The sequence below is a fragment of the Doryrhamphus excisus genome, linkage group LG12 (assembly GCF_037039965.1).
Source record: "Doryrhamphus excisus strain RoL-2023G ecotype Guam linkage group LG12, RoL_Dexc_Guam_v1.1, whole genome shotgun sequence".
Lineage (NCBI taxonomy): Eukaryota > Metazoa > Chordata > Actinopteri > Syngnathiformes > Syngnathidae > Doryrhamphus > Doryrhamphus excisus.
In genome coordinates, this window is record NC_136368.1 from 8252133 (window position 1) to 8270666 (window position 18534).

An 18534-nucleotide genomic window follows, 5' to 3' on the forward strand; every position below is an offset into this window, starting at 1 on the left:
GTGAAAGAAAAACTTGGGGAAGCCGGCATCACGTGATGTGGATGTTTACGTTTTACTGGGCATGCCCTATTGACTATTCTGGTTGATTTTCACGGCGCATTTTTGGTTAGTGGTGTGCCCCAAGATTTTTCCAATGTAAAAAACGTGCCGTGGCTCAAAAAAGGTTGAGAAACACTGACTTAGGCAATGCTTTATAGTGGCGTCGAGGTGGCAGCCGCCCACCTGCTGACGTGATTACAATGTTTGGAATGCTGATGGAATACTGTAAGAATATTTAGAATGCTGTCAGAGAGCTGGATATTTGAGTTGAGCTACCATATTAGTGCTGGTATACTTCGTTTCTATACTTTATTTGTTGCCTCAATGTTGGTGTGAGCTACTTTTTATGACACTTTTATTTAGTTACAAGTAAACAGGATGTGGTGCACATCCCTCTTATTTTAAAGACGGAAGCGTGTTGTGTGGGTTGAGATGTGATGTGAATAAACTTGCTTCCTGCAGTCATGGCGCCTATCCTAAAGCCTGGGTTACAGTGGTACCAGACGGACATCATTTATTGTTTGATTTCGCTGATGCTGACATTCTGTTATTTCTGCACCAAAACTCCAAAGGTGTTTAACCATGTTGGTCGGTTTGCGTTCTGTTAACGTGGAAACCATAAGGCCCTACACATGACACTGGAATTTTGCATCGCTTTGGTTTTTGTCATTTTTGGTTAGCCAGATCAATTTTTATTTTGTGATGGCGTTCTACCACAGTGCCTAGCTCAAGAGAGTGGTTCCACTTAGCGTTAAAATTAAGAATGACCTGTTCTAGGTAGTATTTATATGCAGACCATAGTCAATTATATTTTTAGACTTTGATATGGGCGAGTTAAGAATGGATGGTGGGCCGTGTCCGACCTATGGCCTACTGGGAATATGCTCTTTTGTCCATCATAATAATGAGGTAATGAGGTAAAAATGAGGTAATTAACTAACGACACATTGTGACAACCAGCCCCATCACAGGGCTATGGTGTTGGTGGTCACAGTTGTTATTTTAGTGAGAAAATTCTGTTTAAAATGGCAAGAATGCCTAAATAAATGTAACAATTTAATCACACTGACAGGTTGACAAATACATAATAATGCAGCTTAACAAAAAATGAGCAAAGAACAACTTATTGTATATGTGATATAGGCCTATATGAATTTACAGTATGAGAATATGTGACGACCAAATCCAATTGGAATTTCTTGCTAGCACCAGGTAAACAATCTAGGAATCAGTAGCTATAGGGAAAGCTGACCAGGATAAGCAGTAGAAAATATTATGGGTATACTAATTCATACCCATGACACCATTTCTTCTGTGCCAGATTGATGCAAGTCAGCCGTGATTTTCATCTTCAGCTGCACAAATGATTTTTCTCACTGCTTTTATTCTCCCTCTGTCATTCTTTCCCTATTGGCTAAGGAGGCTCTCGCACTCGCTTATGAGAAACCTAGATCTGGAGCCCATAGATTCAATATTGTATAATCTATCACTGTGCACAGTGCTGCAGGCGGCATCAAGTTCAATGGCCGCCAAATTTACTCGTGTGTAGCAGGAAGATGGAGATGCAGATTGATGGAAACGATGACGAGGAGGCAAACCCGAGGCCACGGTAGAAACAGAAAAATGGTAAAAAGCTCTGGACAGAATGGAAGTGAAGGGAAATGTGTATGGAGGAAAACAAACAGAGAGATTGATGGAGTGAATGTGAAGGCTAATGACATTGACTGATTGAGAGTGTAGTGTGTGTGTGTGTGTGTGTGTGTGTGTGAGTGGCAGCCTGGTGTTTGATGGCCAGCGTCTACCAACATGTCCATTAGGTGTTTAGTAACGTAATGTAATGACGGAGCTTCAATAATCATGTGTCAGAGTGACTGATGTTGATCACACTCACTGTTTAAACATTTAACATCTCTCAGGATGGATGGATAGCTTTTGGATTTGAACCTCAGCTGAGACCTCGCCGTATGGACTTGGCATGTTCAACCCGTACTCCCACCAGAGACTATGGATTGTCCGTAGTTGTGAATGTGAGTATGAATGGCTTTTTGTTGTCAGTATACGGTATGTATACACACAGCAGAATATACATTCACATGCAGTGTAAGTGTGTCTGCAACGCTAATTCCCACATTGCCATTGGTTATGGCTGGAATAGATGTGTAGGTACACATGCGTGCACATAAGGGAGTCATCCGTCACTCCCCATCAGGTAATGAATAATACACTAGTCTGCCAGTCACCAAGCCAATGCGCACACATAGCCCTGAGCTACCATAAATGCACAGCCTTGCAAAAATACAAATTAAAATATATTATACTGTATATATACTCTGAAACACACACAAGAAACCAAATGAATGGTAACTCAGTGAGGAATAATGGAATGAGACTCTGGTTCTGTTTTGCGGGTTTCACATTGAGTCTGAAAACATTGTAGACTATGAGTATTTAGTATACAATAAGTATACGTGTGGGAATGAAAAGAACCCAAGTGGAAGAGTGAGGTTACAAGGAGAAGAGCTACAAAAGGTGGAGAATTTGAAGTACTTGGGGATAGTCCAGAACAATGGAGATTGTGAAAAGGAGGTGAAGAAGCGTGTGCAGGCAGGATGGAACGGTTGGAGGAAAGTGTCAGGTGTGATGTGTGATGGAAGAGTTTCAGACAAAATGAAAGGAAAGGTATACAAAACTGTGGTGAGACCAGCCATGTTGTTTGGTCTAGAGACAGGAAGCAGAACTGGAGGTAGCAGAGATGAGGATGCTGAGGTTCTCATTGGGAGTGACCAGGATGGATAGGATCAGGAAGGAGTACATCGGCCAGACTGAGATGGTTGGGACATGTCCAGAGCAGAGATAGTGAATATATTGGTAAAAGGATGCTGCCAGGTAGGAGGCGTAGAGGAAGACCAAAGAGGAGGTATATGGATGTAGTGAAGGAGGACATGAGGGTAGTTGGTGTGAGGGAGACAGAAGAAGAAGACAGGGTTGGATGGAGGAGATTGGTTTGCTGTGGCGACCCCTGAAGGGAAAAGCCCAAAGACAAAGAAAAAGACTTCTTTTAGAGGTGCTGGAAAAAGTGAATGATGTTGTTTACAAGATATTCAAGTGTATGTAAACTTCGCCTGATGAAAACTCATGGAGCTCCTCAGATGATCCTTCAGGCCTTTCCTGCAACTAACTGTACATTAGTGAAAATAAGAAAACAAGTTCCAGGCCTGGGGTCTGTTTTGTAGAGGAAAGCAGCAAGCGGAGATGCTCAAAGTGATGCTGTGTCTCCAAATATAATTGAACTTCTCTTTGCTTCAAAGACAGTCCACCAAGGGGTGTTTGTGTCCCATACAGTGTGCAGCAAGGGTCTTCATAAAAGTGGAGAAACAATCATGGTAGAATGGCCTTGTTAGGAAGTTGGTCTGAAGAAGTTGGCACTAGATTAAGGTTAGATTACGGTATATTAAATTACTGTATGAATAGAGAATTTTTTCTGCCGATTTTGATGAACTGTAGGTGTGAGAAAGAGACCTCATCAAAGTCCACCCTGCTCCACAGGACTACAAGCTTGCTTGCTCAGTATTTTGCAGGCTGTAATGAGCTCCAAGGCTCGCCTGTGATATACAATCATATATGATATCACACCTCAGGAAGAATCACTCTGATTTTCAAATAGCGTTATGATAAGTGACTACACATATATATATATATATGTATATATATGTTTGTCACACTCAAATATAATATACTTAAATGTACATGTAATATAATTTATCATTACATACATTTATATATCAGTCAATGACAACACAACTCAACACAAAATGCAGTTTTTAAATGAAATGTTTTATTATTAAAGAAGGAAAAACAATATCAGACCTACGTGGGCCGGTGTGAAAAAGTGATTGAAAACACAATAGATATTAAGTGAGATCTATCAAACTGGAAAAGGTTATAAAGCCATATCTAAAGCTTTGGGACTCCCGCAAACCACAGTGAGAGCCATTATTCAGAAATGGAACAGTGGTGAACCTTCCCAGAAGTTGCCGGCCAACCAAAATGACCCCGAAAGCACAGCGACTCATCCAAGAGGTCTCAAAAGACCCCACAACAACATCCAAAGAACTGCAGGCCTCACTTGCCCAGTTAAGGTCAGTGTTCATGACTCCACCATAAGAAAGACACTGGGCAAAAATGGCCTGCATGGAAGAGTTCCGAGACCAAAACCACTGCTGAACAAAAAGAACATTAAGGCTTGTCTCAATCTTGATGACCTTTGGGAAAAGTTGGACTTTTTGGAAGGTGTGTGTCATATTACATCAGTGGTAAAAGTAATGCAGTAATATTTCAGAAAGAGAATATCATGCCAACAGTAAAATATGGTGGCAGTAGTGTGATGGTCCGGGGCTGTTTTGCTGGAAGACTTAATATGGAGATAAATGGAACCATGAGTTCTTCTACCACAACATGGAGTGGATTTTCTGGGATACAAAGGTAATAAAAGGTAATAAAACTAATGAAAAAAATCATACATAAATGAAAATTTCATCACATGTAGGAATAAGAATAAATATAATAATAAACTGTCAATATTCATACAGAGTTAAGACATTTTCTACCGCTTTTTCCTCACGAGGGTCGCGGGGGTTGCTGGAGCCTATCCCAGCTGTCTTCGGGCGAGAGGCGGGGTACACCCTGGACTGGTGGCCAGCCAATCACAGGGCATATATAGACAAACAACCATTCACACTCACATTCATACCTATGGACAATTTGGAGTCGCCAGTTAACCTAGCATGTTTTTGGAATGGGGGAGGAAACCGGAGAAAACCCGGGGGAGAAACACGGGGAGAACATGTAAACGCCACACAGAGATGGCCGAGGGTGGAATTGAACCCTGGTCTCCTAGCTGTGAGGTCTGCGCGCTAACCACTCGGCCGCCGTGCTGCCCTCGTGCCGACTATCTATGTTAATTAATGGATTATTTAATTTGTTATTTCACATTATGCTATTTAAAAAGAAAGTTGTCTCTGTGTGTTTGTGTGTATGGTGTGTGTGTGGTGTGTGTGTGTGTTATCAGCAATTAGTGCTTACCAGCGAGTTAAATCTGTGTTAGTAGGTTACACTTTCAGCAAACAGCAACCACAGGAGACCTTCACACTGACATGCTTTCTTCTTCCGCTAGGTGTGTGTGTTTTCATCAACACCTGAGTGTACTTTAGTGGCTTTTCCTGTCAGAGGAAGCGTGAGAATGAGGCCAGTCCTCCTACAGAGGAGGAAACAGAGAAATGAAGACGTGATGAATAATTAAAGGGTGATGAAATGAAGAAGAAAGAAGACTGGAAATGCTGATACAGGGAGATCAGTGATAATGGCCGCCGTAGCTAATTAGTGTGCTTTAAGCAAACTTTGACACACACTGCAGCCAGTTAATTAAAAAGCAGGCTAAAAATAGGCCAGTTGATTGGGGACATGAGACAGTGAAGAAGGCATTAAAAATTACAACCAAAACTAGTAAGCATTGCTCACGGCGGATGAGAGGTTAGCGCACAGGCCACACAGCTAGGAGACCCGAGTTCGATTTCACTCTCGGCCCTCTCTGTGTGCGTGGATTTTTCTCCGGGTACTCCGGTTTCCTCCCCCATTCCAAAAACATGCTAGGTTAATTGGCCACTCCAAATTGTCCATAGGTATGAATGTGAGTGTGAATGGTTGTTTGTCTATATGTGCCCTGTGATTGGCTGGCCACCAGTCCAGGGTGTACCCCGCCTCTCGCCCCAAGACAGCTGGGATAGGCTTTCAGCACCCCCACTACCCTTTGAGGATAAGCAGTAGAAAATGAATGAATAAATGAATGAATGAATGAACCAAGTATTGCTTTTAGTACTTTTGATGGAAGTAGTTATTTGATTGCTGCTTACAGCGTCTGTCATTGCCATGATAACATTTGATCGTCTAATTTTGTTATCTTGTTTTGTTATCTAATTATCTTGGCAGACCAGCCGGAACACCTTTAATGTTTGTTAGCATGAGCATCAGGGCTAATGTTATTCTTCCAAAATATATGCGTTGCTTTTTTTGGTGCCAGTTTCATCATAACTCATTCAATCCCATCCATTTTTCAAAAAGACTCTACTAGCCATTTCAGACAATTTGTACACAGAAATATTGTGTTCTCTGGTTATTTAAACACGGAACCTACCAAAAAAAATATTCTCATATTCTACTTTTTTTTCTATTCTTTGTTTTGTTGCTAATATTGCAAAAATTGTTGTGGACATTATTGTAATGGCCTTTCTTTCTCATAGTACGGTGTCACGCATGTAAATTTTTTTTGTTGTGATGTGTTTTTTAATATCAGCATTCTGACTTCATTCCAATATTTCTACTTTTATATTTTCTTGTTTAATTGTATTTTTAAATTGTGCGCAGGTCATAAATGGCTCCCGGACCACAATTTGGACATCATTGTGTTGTTGAAACATTGATGCTTTCCCTATGATGGATCAATAAAGTTGACATGAATTTGACATGTGATAAGTTCGTACTCTGACGTCATTCCAGGTGAATTTCTAATAAACCTATTGGCCACTCTTGGAATTTGGAAAGAAAATCTTGTTTTGTATTTGCTACAAGCTGTCAAATTACAATGACACTCATTGTAGAGCACAGGGGGCACGTTATCACTAAACTTTAAGCCAAGTGGGGGGCCACAGGTTTATGCCCTTTAATTTTAGGCCTGATAATAATCAGACAAAAAAAATATATATATAAAAATATGTACAGTGAAGAAAATAAGTATTTGAACACCCTGCTATTTTGCTATTTCTCCCACTTAGAAATCATGGAGGGGTCTGAAATTTTCATCGTAGGTGCATGTCCACTGTGAGAGAGATAAACTAAAAAGAAAAATCCAGAAATCACAATGCATGATTTTTTAACAATTTATTTGTGTGATACAGCTGCAAATAAGTATTTGAACACCTGAGAAAATGAATGTTAATATTTGGTACAGTAGCCTTTGTTTGCTATTACAGAGGTCAAACGTTTCCTGTAGTTTTTCACCAGGTTTGCACACACTGCAGGAGGGATCTTGGCCCACTCCTCCACACAGATCTTCTCTAGATCAGTCAGGTTTCTGGGCTGTCGCTGAGAAACACGGAGTTTGAGCTCCCTCCAAAGATTTTCGATTGGGTTCAGGTCTGGAGACTGGCTGGGCCATGCTAGAACCTTGATATGCTTCTTACGGAGCCACTCCTTGGTTTTCCTGGCTGTGTGCTTCGGGTCGTTGTCGTGTTGGAAGACCCAGCCACGACCCATCTTCAATGCTCTGACAGAGGGAAGGAGGTTGTTCCCCAAAATCTCACAATACACGGCCCCAGTCATCCTCTCTTTAATGCAGTGCACTCGTCCTGTCCCATGTGCAGAAAAACACCCCCAAAGCATGATGCTACCACCCCCATGCTTCACAGTAGGGATGGTGTTCTTCGGATTGTACTCTTCATTCTTCTTCCTCCAAACACGCTTATTGGAATTATGACCAAAAAGTTCTATTTTGGTCTCATCTGACCATAAAACTTTCTCCCATGACTCCTCTGTATCATCCAAATGGTCATATGCAAACTTAAGACGGGCCTTGACATGTGCTGGTTTAAGCAGGGGAACCTTTCGTGCCATGCATGATTTCACATCATGACGTCTTAGTGTATTACCTACAGTAACCTTGGAAACGGTGGTCCCAGCTCTTTTCAGGTCATTGACCAAGTCCTGTCGTGTAGTTCTGGGCTGATTCCTCACCTTTCTTAGAATCATTGAGACCCCACGAGGTGATATCTTGCATGGGGCTCCACTCCGATTGAGATTGACCGTCATGTTTAGCTTCTTCCATTTTCTAATGATAGCTCCAACAGTGGACCTTTTTTCACCAAGCTGCTTGGTAATTGCTCCGTAGCCCTTTCCAGCCTTGTGGAGGTGTACAATTTTGTCTCTGGTGTCTTTGGACAGCTCTTTGGTCTTCGCCATGTTACAAGTTAAAGTCTTACTGATTGTATGGGGTGGACAGGTGTCTTTATGCAGCTAACGACCTCAAACAGGTGCATCTGATTCAGGATGATACATGGAGTGCAGGTGGACTTCTAATGGGCAGACTAACAGGTCTTTCAGGGTCAGAATTCTAGATGATACACAGGTGTTCAAATACTTATTTGCAGCTGTATCACACAAATAAATTGTTAAAAAATCATGCATTGTGATTTCTGGATTTTTCTTTTTAGTTTATCTCTCTCACAGTGGACATGCACCTACGATGAAAATTTCAGACCCCTCCATGATTTCTAAGTGGGAGAAATAGCAAAATAGCAGGGTGTTCAAATACTTATTTTCTTCACTGTATATTGACTGACACAGCATATTCACAGAGGAAATTTAACATCAAATTGTTTTTACAGTTTTTACAAATGTGTGTGTATGCCACACACAGCAATCCATCAAGTTTTTTTTTTACTGTTCCTACTGTAAATAAATACATGAATAAATTATAATGACTAGATAAAAAATTCTGTAGAAGGTCAACTGAAATGTCCTGAAAACTGAGCCACTCCACCGTGCACACAATAACCAGAATGTCATGTGTCGTGTTAAAGTCCCACACTGGTAGGGTGGGATATTGAAATTGTCAATTTCAAAAAATGTTTAAGAAATGTGTAAGTAGCCAACAAAAAGCAGCCGAATTTGAAAAGTTGTAAAGTAAAAATGCAAAGGGAATGTTGAAATGTTTGTTGAAAGATTACAGCGGAATTGAGGCTGGAAGCAGCAATTACAGTGCTGGGAAACTACTCTCCCCCCGAGCCGTGTCATCCTGTGGAATATATTACAGTAATGGACAATGTCAAATGATTTTCCAGCATTCACAAAATGACATAAATAATAATTATCTCAGTGTTAAGCAGTATATTTTCTTCTGACAATATCTGTTCCGTCATCAAAATTGTCATCATCATCACCCCATTAGTGCTCTCACTTCTAAGTGGGCAACACATTTTCTTCCAAGCTAATCAGCAGCAGGCGGACTTGGTCTGTTTGCGTGTTTTTATGGCCATGCCTTAATGAGGAGCGAAGCTTTCACTGCTTCGTTAAGTGATGACAGCGTTTGATCCTTGGGCCACAAACACCACAACACCCTTGAGTCTTGCAGAGAAACTCGACACAACAAGAAAAAAAATGTTAGGAAGTCGTGTTAGTCGATAGGACCGCTGAACTGCACTGAACTCAACTTTTTGAACCTTCATACTTGTTTTGCTATCGTTGCAATGGAAACAGCCAACATTTTACAAAAAGCAGTGGCGTTCCCAAATGAGTGAAATGGTTGGACACTTTATGCTTGTGTACACAACAGAACAAGAGAATAAAACTGCAAAATTCAGTTCTTGGTGGTGCTCCTTTTTGCGTGAAAAATGATTTATTCAACAATTTATGCATGCATTTAACTAAAATCAGCTTCAAGTCCCATAGCATAAAATAGATCTTATTGGGTCAGTTTGCTTCTAAAGATGTGGCCCATTGTGATTCCTGTCATGGGGGCTGCCCAGCCCGGGATGTTGTGGGTCAGGGGAGGGAATACTTTGGTGACCTCCTCAGTCCTGCCAACATTCTTATTAAGGTTATCTGGGAAAAGGGGGAAAACCCAGGACATGCTGACCTTGGAACGCCTCGGAAATCCCCTAGAATAGCTGGAGTCTCCCGGGAGAGGGAAGCGTAGAACTCTCTGCTCGAACAGGAAAAGTAGAAGAAGATGGATGGCTCCTAAAAACGTACTGTACGTGAAAACACATAGAGGAGAAGGCTTTTGCAAAGGTGAAGGAAATGGAACCTACCGGAGAAGACCTCGGGAAAATGGCGGCCAACACATTGTAATGGTTACCAGGGCACAGGCAACACAACCATTCACACTCATCACTGAGTAGGATGTGAACACACCCTGCTTGTATGGAATGTTAGAAAACGTCACCACGACCTCACACGTGCATCAATAAGTCTATCGGAGGAACAAGGTAGGTGTTGCCACATGGACCAATATTACATTGCTCTGCCAGTCTTTACACCACAGACACTCCACAGTAGCCATGTTTTTACATGACCAGTTTTTCTCTTTCTGAATGACCTTTCGGGAAACAATGGTATCCATAGAAAGGAATATTCCAATCTCTTGTCTACATGCGCCGTGAAAATCAAACAGAATAGTCAATAGGGCATGCCCAGTAAAACGTAAACATCAACATCACGTGATACCGACTTCCCCAAGTTTTTCTTTCACTTGTTGGAATAACTCCGTATTGCCAGTTTTTCGTCTGTCCAGCCTTGAAATTTAGTTTGAATCAAAAACAAACTTTGCTTAGTCCAGTGCCGATTGCTGGCCTCCATTTTTAAAACTGAAGAACGTCTGGATCTGCGTGTTACGTCATATCTGAGCATGCTCTGAAAGAACGCACCCGGGATAATTTAAACAGGAAAAGATCAAATTCAATCTTGCTAATATTTTATAAATAAACTCAGGACATGTTTTATATAGATATATATTTTCTTTTTTAATAAAACTGCACTTGTGAATAAAGTAGAGAAGGGTTTAGATTCTGTTTCACAGATGGTGCTAATGTATACGAAAGCTGCTTGCCAACCGCCAATAAACAACAGAAGAAGAAAAACACCACGAAGAAGAACGCACCCTGACAACTTTCCGTTTGAGCGGGTACAAGATACCTCAATCGGATTGGTTAAAGGAATATTCCATCCCTGTTCAATTCTTTCCGTTTGAGCAAATAAACCAAATGCAATTGGAATATTTGGGTCCATGTATAATATTGACATAATGGCTATTGACATAATATTTGCAAATGATGATTAATAAATGTTAATTATAAAAAGTGATATTGGATAATTCCTCACGGCACACCTGACGGTTTCTCAAGGTACACTAGTGTGCCGCGGCACAGTGGTTGAAAATCACTGCAGTAGATGACTGTAACCTACCACAAAATTCATTCATCACCATCGTTTTGGGAACTAAAAAGTTCCTCTTCCATGTCAGAATTGAATAGCGTAAAACTTCATCACACATGTTGTCGGTCTCTCTCTCTCTCTTTCTCTCTCTCTCTCTCTTTCTCTCTCGAGGGCCGCCAGAGGAAGAGGAGAGCGATCTCTGTGCCGTCCTCTTCCTCTGGCGGTAATCCATTCTTCATAATCGTGAAACTCAATGACAATGTTTTTTTGGAAACTGGATCCAGGATCCAGCTACAGACAAAAGTTGCTCTTGGCATGCGGGCGTCTGCTCGGTGCAGTTACCCAGTCTTCAAGCAAATGTTATAGTCTTACCTCCGAAGGCTTTTATGTCTTTCTGTTTTGTCAGCTTTTCATGTGTCATCATACCTTCATTAATGCTAAGCTTACGCCAAGCAGTCATATTTTTTACATGAAAGCAGCATCATATGTTTCCTATGATGGAAGTTTGTGACTACTGGGTTGTCACTGTGCAAGTGCACAACACGTCTAGATTCCGGTCCAGTAGGCGGCGCTATTTATTGATGTATAGTATACATGAGCGCATATGACGTGGCATTAAGTTTGGTGTAGGATCAGTTGGGGTATTGCTGCCGTTTACACGCTATTTCTGCTGCTTCATGAAAATGACGGTGCAATGGGACCATGATACGGTCCACCTATGAGTGGTGGCGGATGCAGGTCAACAACGTCATACGGCTGATATGTGTGTCAACAACGTGTGTCAATTTACTTTCCTGTGTTGTTTTCATTCAACATAACAGGCTTTGTAGTCTTGGCAGTATATTTATGGTGTTTTTGAATAATCCAAATCCAACAATGTTTTACATTTGATTTTAGAATAAATTGTGCTTGTTGTTGCTCACAAGAAACTGGAGCGTGTGAATGCATACTCAACGCTGTTGCTTATACGTCTTTTACATGTTTTTGGCGCATAATAAAAGCTGTAAAAATTTGCCACAAGGTAAGTTTGGTGTAGGATCAATGCATTTGATAAGAACGCAGCATGGATCTCTACCATAGAAATACATGCTGCACGGCAACCAGGAAGTGGGAAGGCCATGAAGCATGCAGGACGTTACACAATGAAGGGAACTTTTAACGCAGGCAAAGGCGTGCACATACACAGTTGAGTTCCAAATATGAAAAATGTAAATAGTTCATAGTGTTATGTGCGTAAATAAATTGTTATATTCATGCAAAGCAACCATTTTAATGTGGTGGCATAGTTGTTTATATATGGCTAAATATACATGGCTAAATTTGTGTCAAAGTGAAAGTTATGCATGAAAAAGCCATTTATTGAGATTTTGTAATTTCCTGAAACCTACCTATGTTCTACTGCTAAAGAATGGAAAAAGGTAAAGGTTTTTCCTGATGAGAGATTGTTCTTTTGGTATATACCATGTCTATATAGCCAAGAACACAAAGACACACAGAATGTGTGTCTTCAAAAATCACTCAAAACCATAAAAATGTCCTGGACAGGGACAGGGACAGTTTTGAAAAGCGTCTAAATGTTTAGTTCGTAACTAAACAGTAAAAACACATAATCAGCAGTCTTATCACCAGTTATTTCACCTTTATTAAATAATAATAACATTAAAAAAAAGACATTTCTCTGTACAAATTCTACAAACAACAGTTTGCGTTATCTGGCCAGTGCCGTGTATGTGTGTGTGTGTGTGTGTGTGTGTGTGTATGCCCATTGGGACTGAGGAGGTATACTGAGGAATACTGACATCCCAGAAATGCAAATGTTATGGAGCAGGATGTCTCCAAATATACACCTTCAATCATTATTAGTGCTTGAACGTTTTGTAAATGCATTGTTGGATGTGTGTGTGTACACAGAGCGAGAAAGAGAGATAATGTAAGCTCCAAGGCACTTGGAAAACAGTCCAATAAACACAGTTGGATGGTTCATTTCTCTCTCCCTTGCCCATGTATGTTGTTGGTATTGTTGAACATGACACCAAAGACAGGAGAGACACTTTAGGTTCCTAATAAGTAATAACCTTCCCATAGGAACAATCCTGACTTCGTCCTCATTTTCTGTGGCGGAGCTGACATCCTCACCGTCGCTTTCATTTTTTCTAGCCTTCTGTGTGTGCGTGTCCTCGCCACCAGCATATTATTGGATATGTTAACATGCACAGAAACCCCGTTTGCCTTCGTCAAATTGCATGTTTAGCATTCAAGGTAAATGACTGACAAAATCCCTTCTTGCTGTTCTCATAAAGCAACATGATGATATTGTTTTTATTTTTAGCCACATTCAAATGAGAAACAGTATGCTCTGATAATATTTTGCGCATTGCTGTTTTCACATGCTAATGCATTATGAGAACAAATTTCACGATGAACAGCGACATCATTAAAAGATGGATACAACATCAGCATATACAGCAGAGCCCCGCTTGTTGTTGAGGTTACATTCCGAGCCTACCAGCAAACGGTCTTTTCTGCTAGTTCAACTTTGTCCTCCGAATTCAACATTTGCCCTAAATATGCCTCACACGTCATCAAATATATGAATGAATGTTAAAACAGATGAAGCCTGGTCATCAGGCTAGCGTGACAACTATGTTCTCCAAAGTAGTGACTCTCAAATTAGATTCAAATATGATACAATAATAAAATACAAGCAATGTTTGACTTTACAAAGTAAAATTAAGCAATATTTTAGGTGTCTTTTCCAATGGTATACCTTCATTGCACAGTTGTAAGTGAAATATCTGATGTTGTGGTCTTATTTAGTGCAATTTTGATCATTCATGATAATCTATGCATTATTTGTTCAATTTTTAATTATTCATTTTTGAATTGGATTCAATTCTTCTAAAAATGCACTATGCATATTGTTACGTGTATTTGACTTTAAAAAGACGACACAGGCAGATGTAGTTGCTTTGTTTGGCATAAATAGCAAAAAGGTTTTTGAGTCCCAGGGTGAGACCATTTAAAGCGCCACTTGAGGCGGTGCGGGGGTTTGATGCTCTGCAGGCCACTGAGTCATCCTAGCTATCGGACATAATCTATACTACCTGCATGATGCGATTCCTGTACGTGTATGCCATAGGCTTTTACATATATATGTACATTTGACCTTACTGTCTCATACGTATTTCTAATTGAATATGAATGTTTTACTATTGTGCGGGGATCCACTGTATAGGTATGATGTGCATATACGACCAGGTTTCTTCACGAGGCTCCTATGAAGTATGAAGTAAGCATGACATCTACTCTACGTCTGTCCGTCACGTTCATCTGGCACTGGCCCTCCTCAATGGCTGTCCTCCGATACAGCGTATTCTGTGGTTAGCTTAAGGCTCGATTGTGTGTCCGAGAGAGATTCCATTCTCCTCCGTTCCTTGACTGAGGGCGGCAGATGTCCCCTCGTGCACTGACACAGCTCTTTGGCAATCCATAGGTTGCAATAAAACCATCATCGACATTTAGTTCACACAGTGTCATCAGTTGGGCATCATACAGTCTAAAAACAAAATGATCCATATATATATTCATATATATATATATATCTATAGTGTATGGACAAACTATAGAATCTAAAGCACAACTCCATAACACCATGATTTAGATTTACCTCAGATTCTCTGATGTGCCAAAATCCCAACACAATGCTAAATAAAGTCTAAGAACGTTCTACAAACTGAAGCTGTCTCTTCCTAACCTTCTCAAACGTCTAAAAGAACTGAAGAAAAACAGCCACCGTTACTCTTCTATGCCACTGGTTTCATAACACGCACACGAGGGCCGGGAAAAAACACGCATGGCAAGCTAAGAACGCACAGAACTCATACTGAAAACTGAAAAGAAAGAAAGAAAATGTCCTTTTTCATCCTGCTTTCCATTTGGGAGTTGATCTTTAGGAGAAAGGCATTGGCTTGATATGTGGCAATTTCAGTACCCACAGCTTCCGTTTCAACATGCGCTCTCGTTTGTCCACTTTCAAACGTTTGTCTCCTCATTTGGTACCAAAATGTCCCGACGCAGAGTGATCATTCGCGGGATCACACCACCATTCCAGCTCTAAACGTTCAATGAAGCGCCTGTCAATCAATGTCAGGCGTTTAGAAGCAAGCAGGCGCTCTCCTACAGGCGGAGGAGATTTGGGAGTCAGAGTTCCTACTGGTACACAAAGAGCGCTCACAATTCCAAGCAAGGGTAAGCGCTGCTGGGCATTGAACAACAGATAGTGCTTCTTTGTCATGTTTCTCAGTCGGGGGGTGGTGGGGGGGAACATGGCATCAATTTTCCCCCGCCGTGTAGTCCTTCTCCTCAGGCCTCTGAGCAGCACTTCTGCTGGTTTATCTTCACTTTATGCTTGATGCCGTCATAGAGCTCGAAGTTGTAGTTCTCCAGCGTGGTGGAGGAGCGTGACGAGAGGCCGCTGTAGGAGCACGTGCAGTAGAGCAGCAGTCCGGCGCAAATGGCACCCAGCAGGACGCCCAGAGAGCTCATGACGATGATGGTGAGCAGGATGGGGTCCAGGGTGTACAGCCAGACACTGTCCTTGTCCTTCTCTGACACCAGGGTGACAGAGGGGGGGTCCACGTCTGCTGAGGCTGGGGTGGAGAAGGAGGAGGGCCACCCGGGAAATAAATACTCTGGAAGAAAATGAGGAAACTTCTGAAAACCATTGCGGACGTGGCACTTTATACACTCACTTGTGTCAAGTACAACAATCCAGTTTGAATTGACACTGTCATCAAATAAGTCATAGGCGAGGAATGGATTTATTATTGTGGTTGCAGGTTGTAGGGCGGTATTGCCCACACTCAGTTGGGGTTGGCGGATTGATCTAAATATCAGTAGCGCTGATACCAAGGGAAATGGTAATGGTTTTAATTTATTTTCATTTTATTTGACACATGCCTGAAAAGGAGTAGGAGGAAGCAAAGCTTAATAGTATCAGTATCCCATCGCCTCTACATTAGCAAATCTAAAGACAAAATCCCTTCATCCATTTTCTATACCGCTTATCCTCACAAAGGTCGCGTGCATGCTGGAGCCTATCCCAGCTGTCTGGTGGCCAGCCAACCCCAGGGCACATATAGACAAACAACCATTCACACTCACATTCATACCTATGGATAATTTGGAGTGGCTAATTAACCTAGCATGTTTTTGGAATGTGGGAGGAAACTGGAGTACCCGGAGAAAACCCACGCATGCACTGGGAAGAACATGCAAACTCCACTCAGAGATAGCCGAGGGTGGAATTGAACACGGGACTCCTCGCTGTGCGGCCTGCATGCTAACCACTCGTCCAGCGTGCTGCCTTGCATTGTGATTTTGTGTCAGGGAATTCCAAATTGGAGCACATATAAATAAGTTTGTAAAAGAAAACAGCTTTCAGGCTGCAAGCATGCAGGACAATATGATACCCACAGTGGATGTGAGTGGGTATTGGGCTAGAGAATGGAGCTGCCTGTCAGGAAACACACACTTGCTGTGCTCTGTCACACTCGCACATGGACTGTCAGTCACTGTCACACTGCCGTTTTTTTGTCTTCTTGAGGAGTCAAAGCAGAGCCGTAGGCAAGTGTCGGCGCGCTCCGCTCTCTGGGTTTGACTCAAAACATCTTGTATAGCCTCCAGTGGAGAGCAGCAGGGTTTAAAAGCTCACCTTCGTTCAGAGAGGGCTTGTTGAAGTCACGTTCTTTGCCGAAATCTACTGGCCTTGGATCTGCATAAACACGAGAGAAAGCCATCGTATGAATCTCACTCATCTAGCAATGATATACACTTATTAGATAAGCCATTTGTTATTTTTACCACAAATGAACACAGCCAGTCGTAGGAAAGAATGGAAAAACAACATTCATAGAAAAATAGGACTTTTATTGGCTTCACATAGACAATATGTTGTTCTTTTATTTCCAAGGGCATGAAACACAACAAGCATTTTGTGAGGCAGGCTGAGGTGCTTCTGCTTCAATTTCATTTTCTTTCAGCAAAATCATAGCACACCTCCAAGAACAAAAGAAATGACGTGTAATATATGTGCATCTGATAATCATTCACTGGCAAGTCATTCAAAAGATAACTACAGGTGAAAAAGCAATTCAGTAGTTATGAGAAATATACAATTAACATAAAATCAAGCAGAGCTTCATTTCCATCCTCCCATGCACAGTAAGATAAGGTCATATTATTTCTATAAGGCCATATTAAATGTGGTGAATCCATATTAAAGTTTCTATAAATAGTTACAGACGTCACGCAAGTGTGTGTCACGATCCAAATAAAAAGTCTGATTGACGCACCAAAAAGTACTTTTTCCTAGAGCTGACAGAAAAAGTTATCAGTTATCAGAAATCAGCTATCTTTATATAGTTTTAAATGTAAATTGGTAAATTAAGGAAGCAACTTACAGGCCATCTGCTGAATTTAGTGAGGTTTTTATTTGATTGTGTTTCAGTGCCTATGAGTGAAAATAAAAACAAAAGATGCTGAAGGGGCTCTAAGTCGCTGGCTTAAAGGAAAACTACACTTTTTTTTTGGAATTGTGTCCATCGTCCATCTTTATGTGAGACATGAACAGTTACTGATTGTAAAAGTACCAGATGGAGGGGTAGGATTTAATAAGCTTTGCTTCTTCCTACTCCTTTTGGACATGTGGAACTGTGAACTGATTATGTGATGCACTCAATTGTAATCTGATGCATGTTTAAATGAAATAAAACCATTAATGTCTACAAAAACGCCAACAACACATATAATATGATGTGCATAATGTGCTTGTTATTAACATTGAATACTGAAGAACTACTTCACTGACATATCGACACCTTGCCACATCACACCAGCTAGTTACTCGCTGGCTAGTGATCAGCTTCACCGCACACTCGCCCGTGCTTACGGGCTCACAGTGCCTAAAACTACTACATATTGGAGTGGCCTCCACTGCTGTGTGTGAAAAGCTATGTGAAATCAATGCACCCAGGCAGGAAGTGCCGGTAATGCTTAACATGCAAAATACTGTAAGTATTACCAAGTATTACATGTTGTCATGAATGTACCTGTTACTACATGGCACAGCATGTATATAAAACCATAAAACCTTGTTTAAGGTTTTAAGAGCCGTTTTAATAGCGAGCTTTGTAGGTGGTAATAGAGAAAGATGTGTGTGTTCTTGTCTTACATAAGGACTGCGGATGATGGGCAAACTTCCAAGGAAAGTGCAGTTTTCCTTGAAGAATATTATACGTATATAGGAGCACCACTGCCGGGTAGCATATGTTACCAATTGGACTAAAAGGTGTCCCAATTCTAAATACTCACTGAAATCCGTAGCCCACACAGACTCAGAGATGCGATGAACAAATTCCATTCAGGTTGTTGTTACAATAAGCTGTATATTCAATAATAGCTAACACTAGCAGCTAAATTTTGTCAAATTGCTATTGTTAGCTGACAACAAAC

At 41.1% G+C, this 18534-nt stretch overlaps 1 protein-coding gene across 1 annotated transcript in view; it reads right to left on the minus strand.

The window, feature by feature from the left end:
* Nucleotides 1–12651: 12651 nt before the first annotated feature.
* Nucleotides 12652–18534, minus strand: part of LOC131135492 (neuropilin-2-like) — a 110375-nt gene continuing 104492 nt past the window's right edge. Inside the window, exons 17-18 of the mRNA XM_058081458.2 lie at nt 16736–16795; nt 12652–15713 (exon numbers count right to left, since the gene is read on the minus strand). Of these exons, the coding sequence (XP_057937441.2) occupies nt 15385–15713; nt 16736–16795 (389 nt within the window). The 3' untranslated portion in view covers nt 12652–15384. The remainder of the gene's footprint in view (nt 15714–16735; nt 16796–18534) is intronic.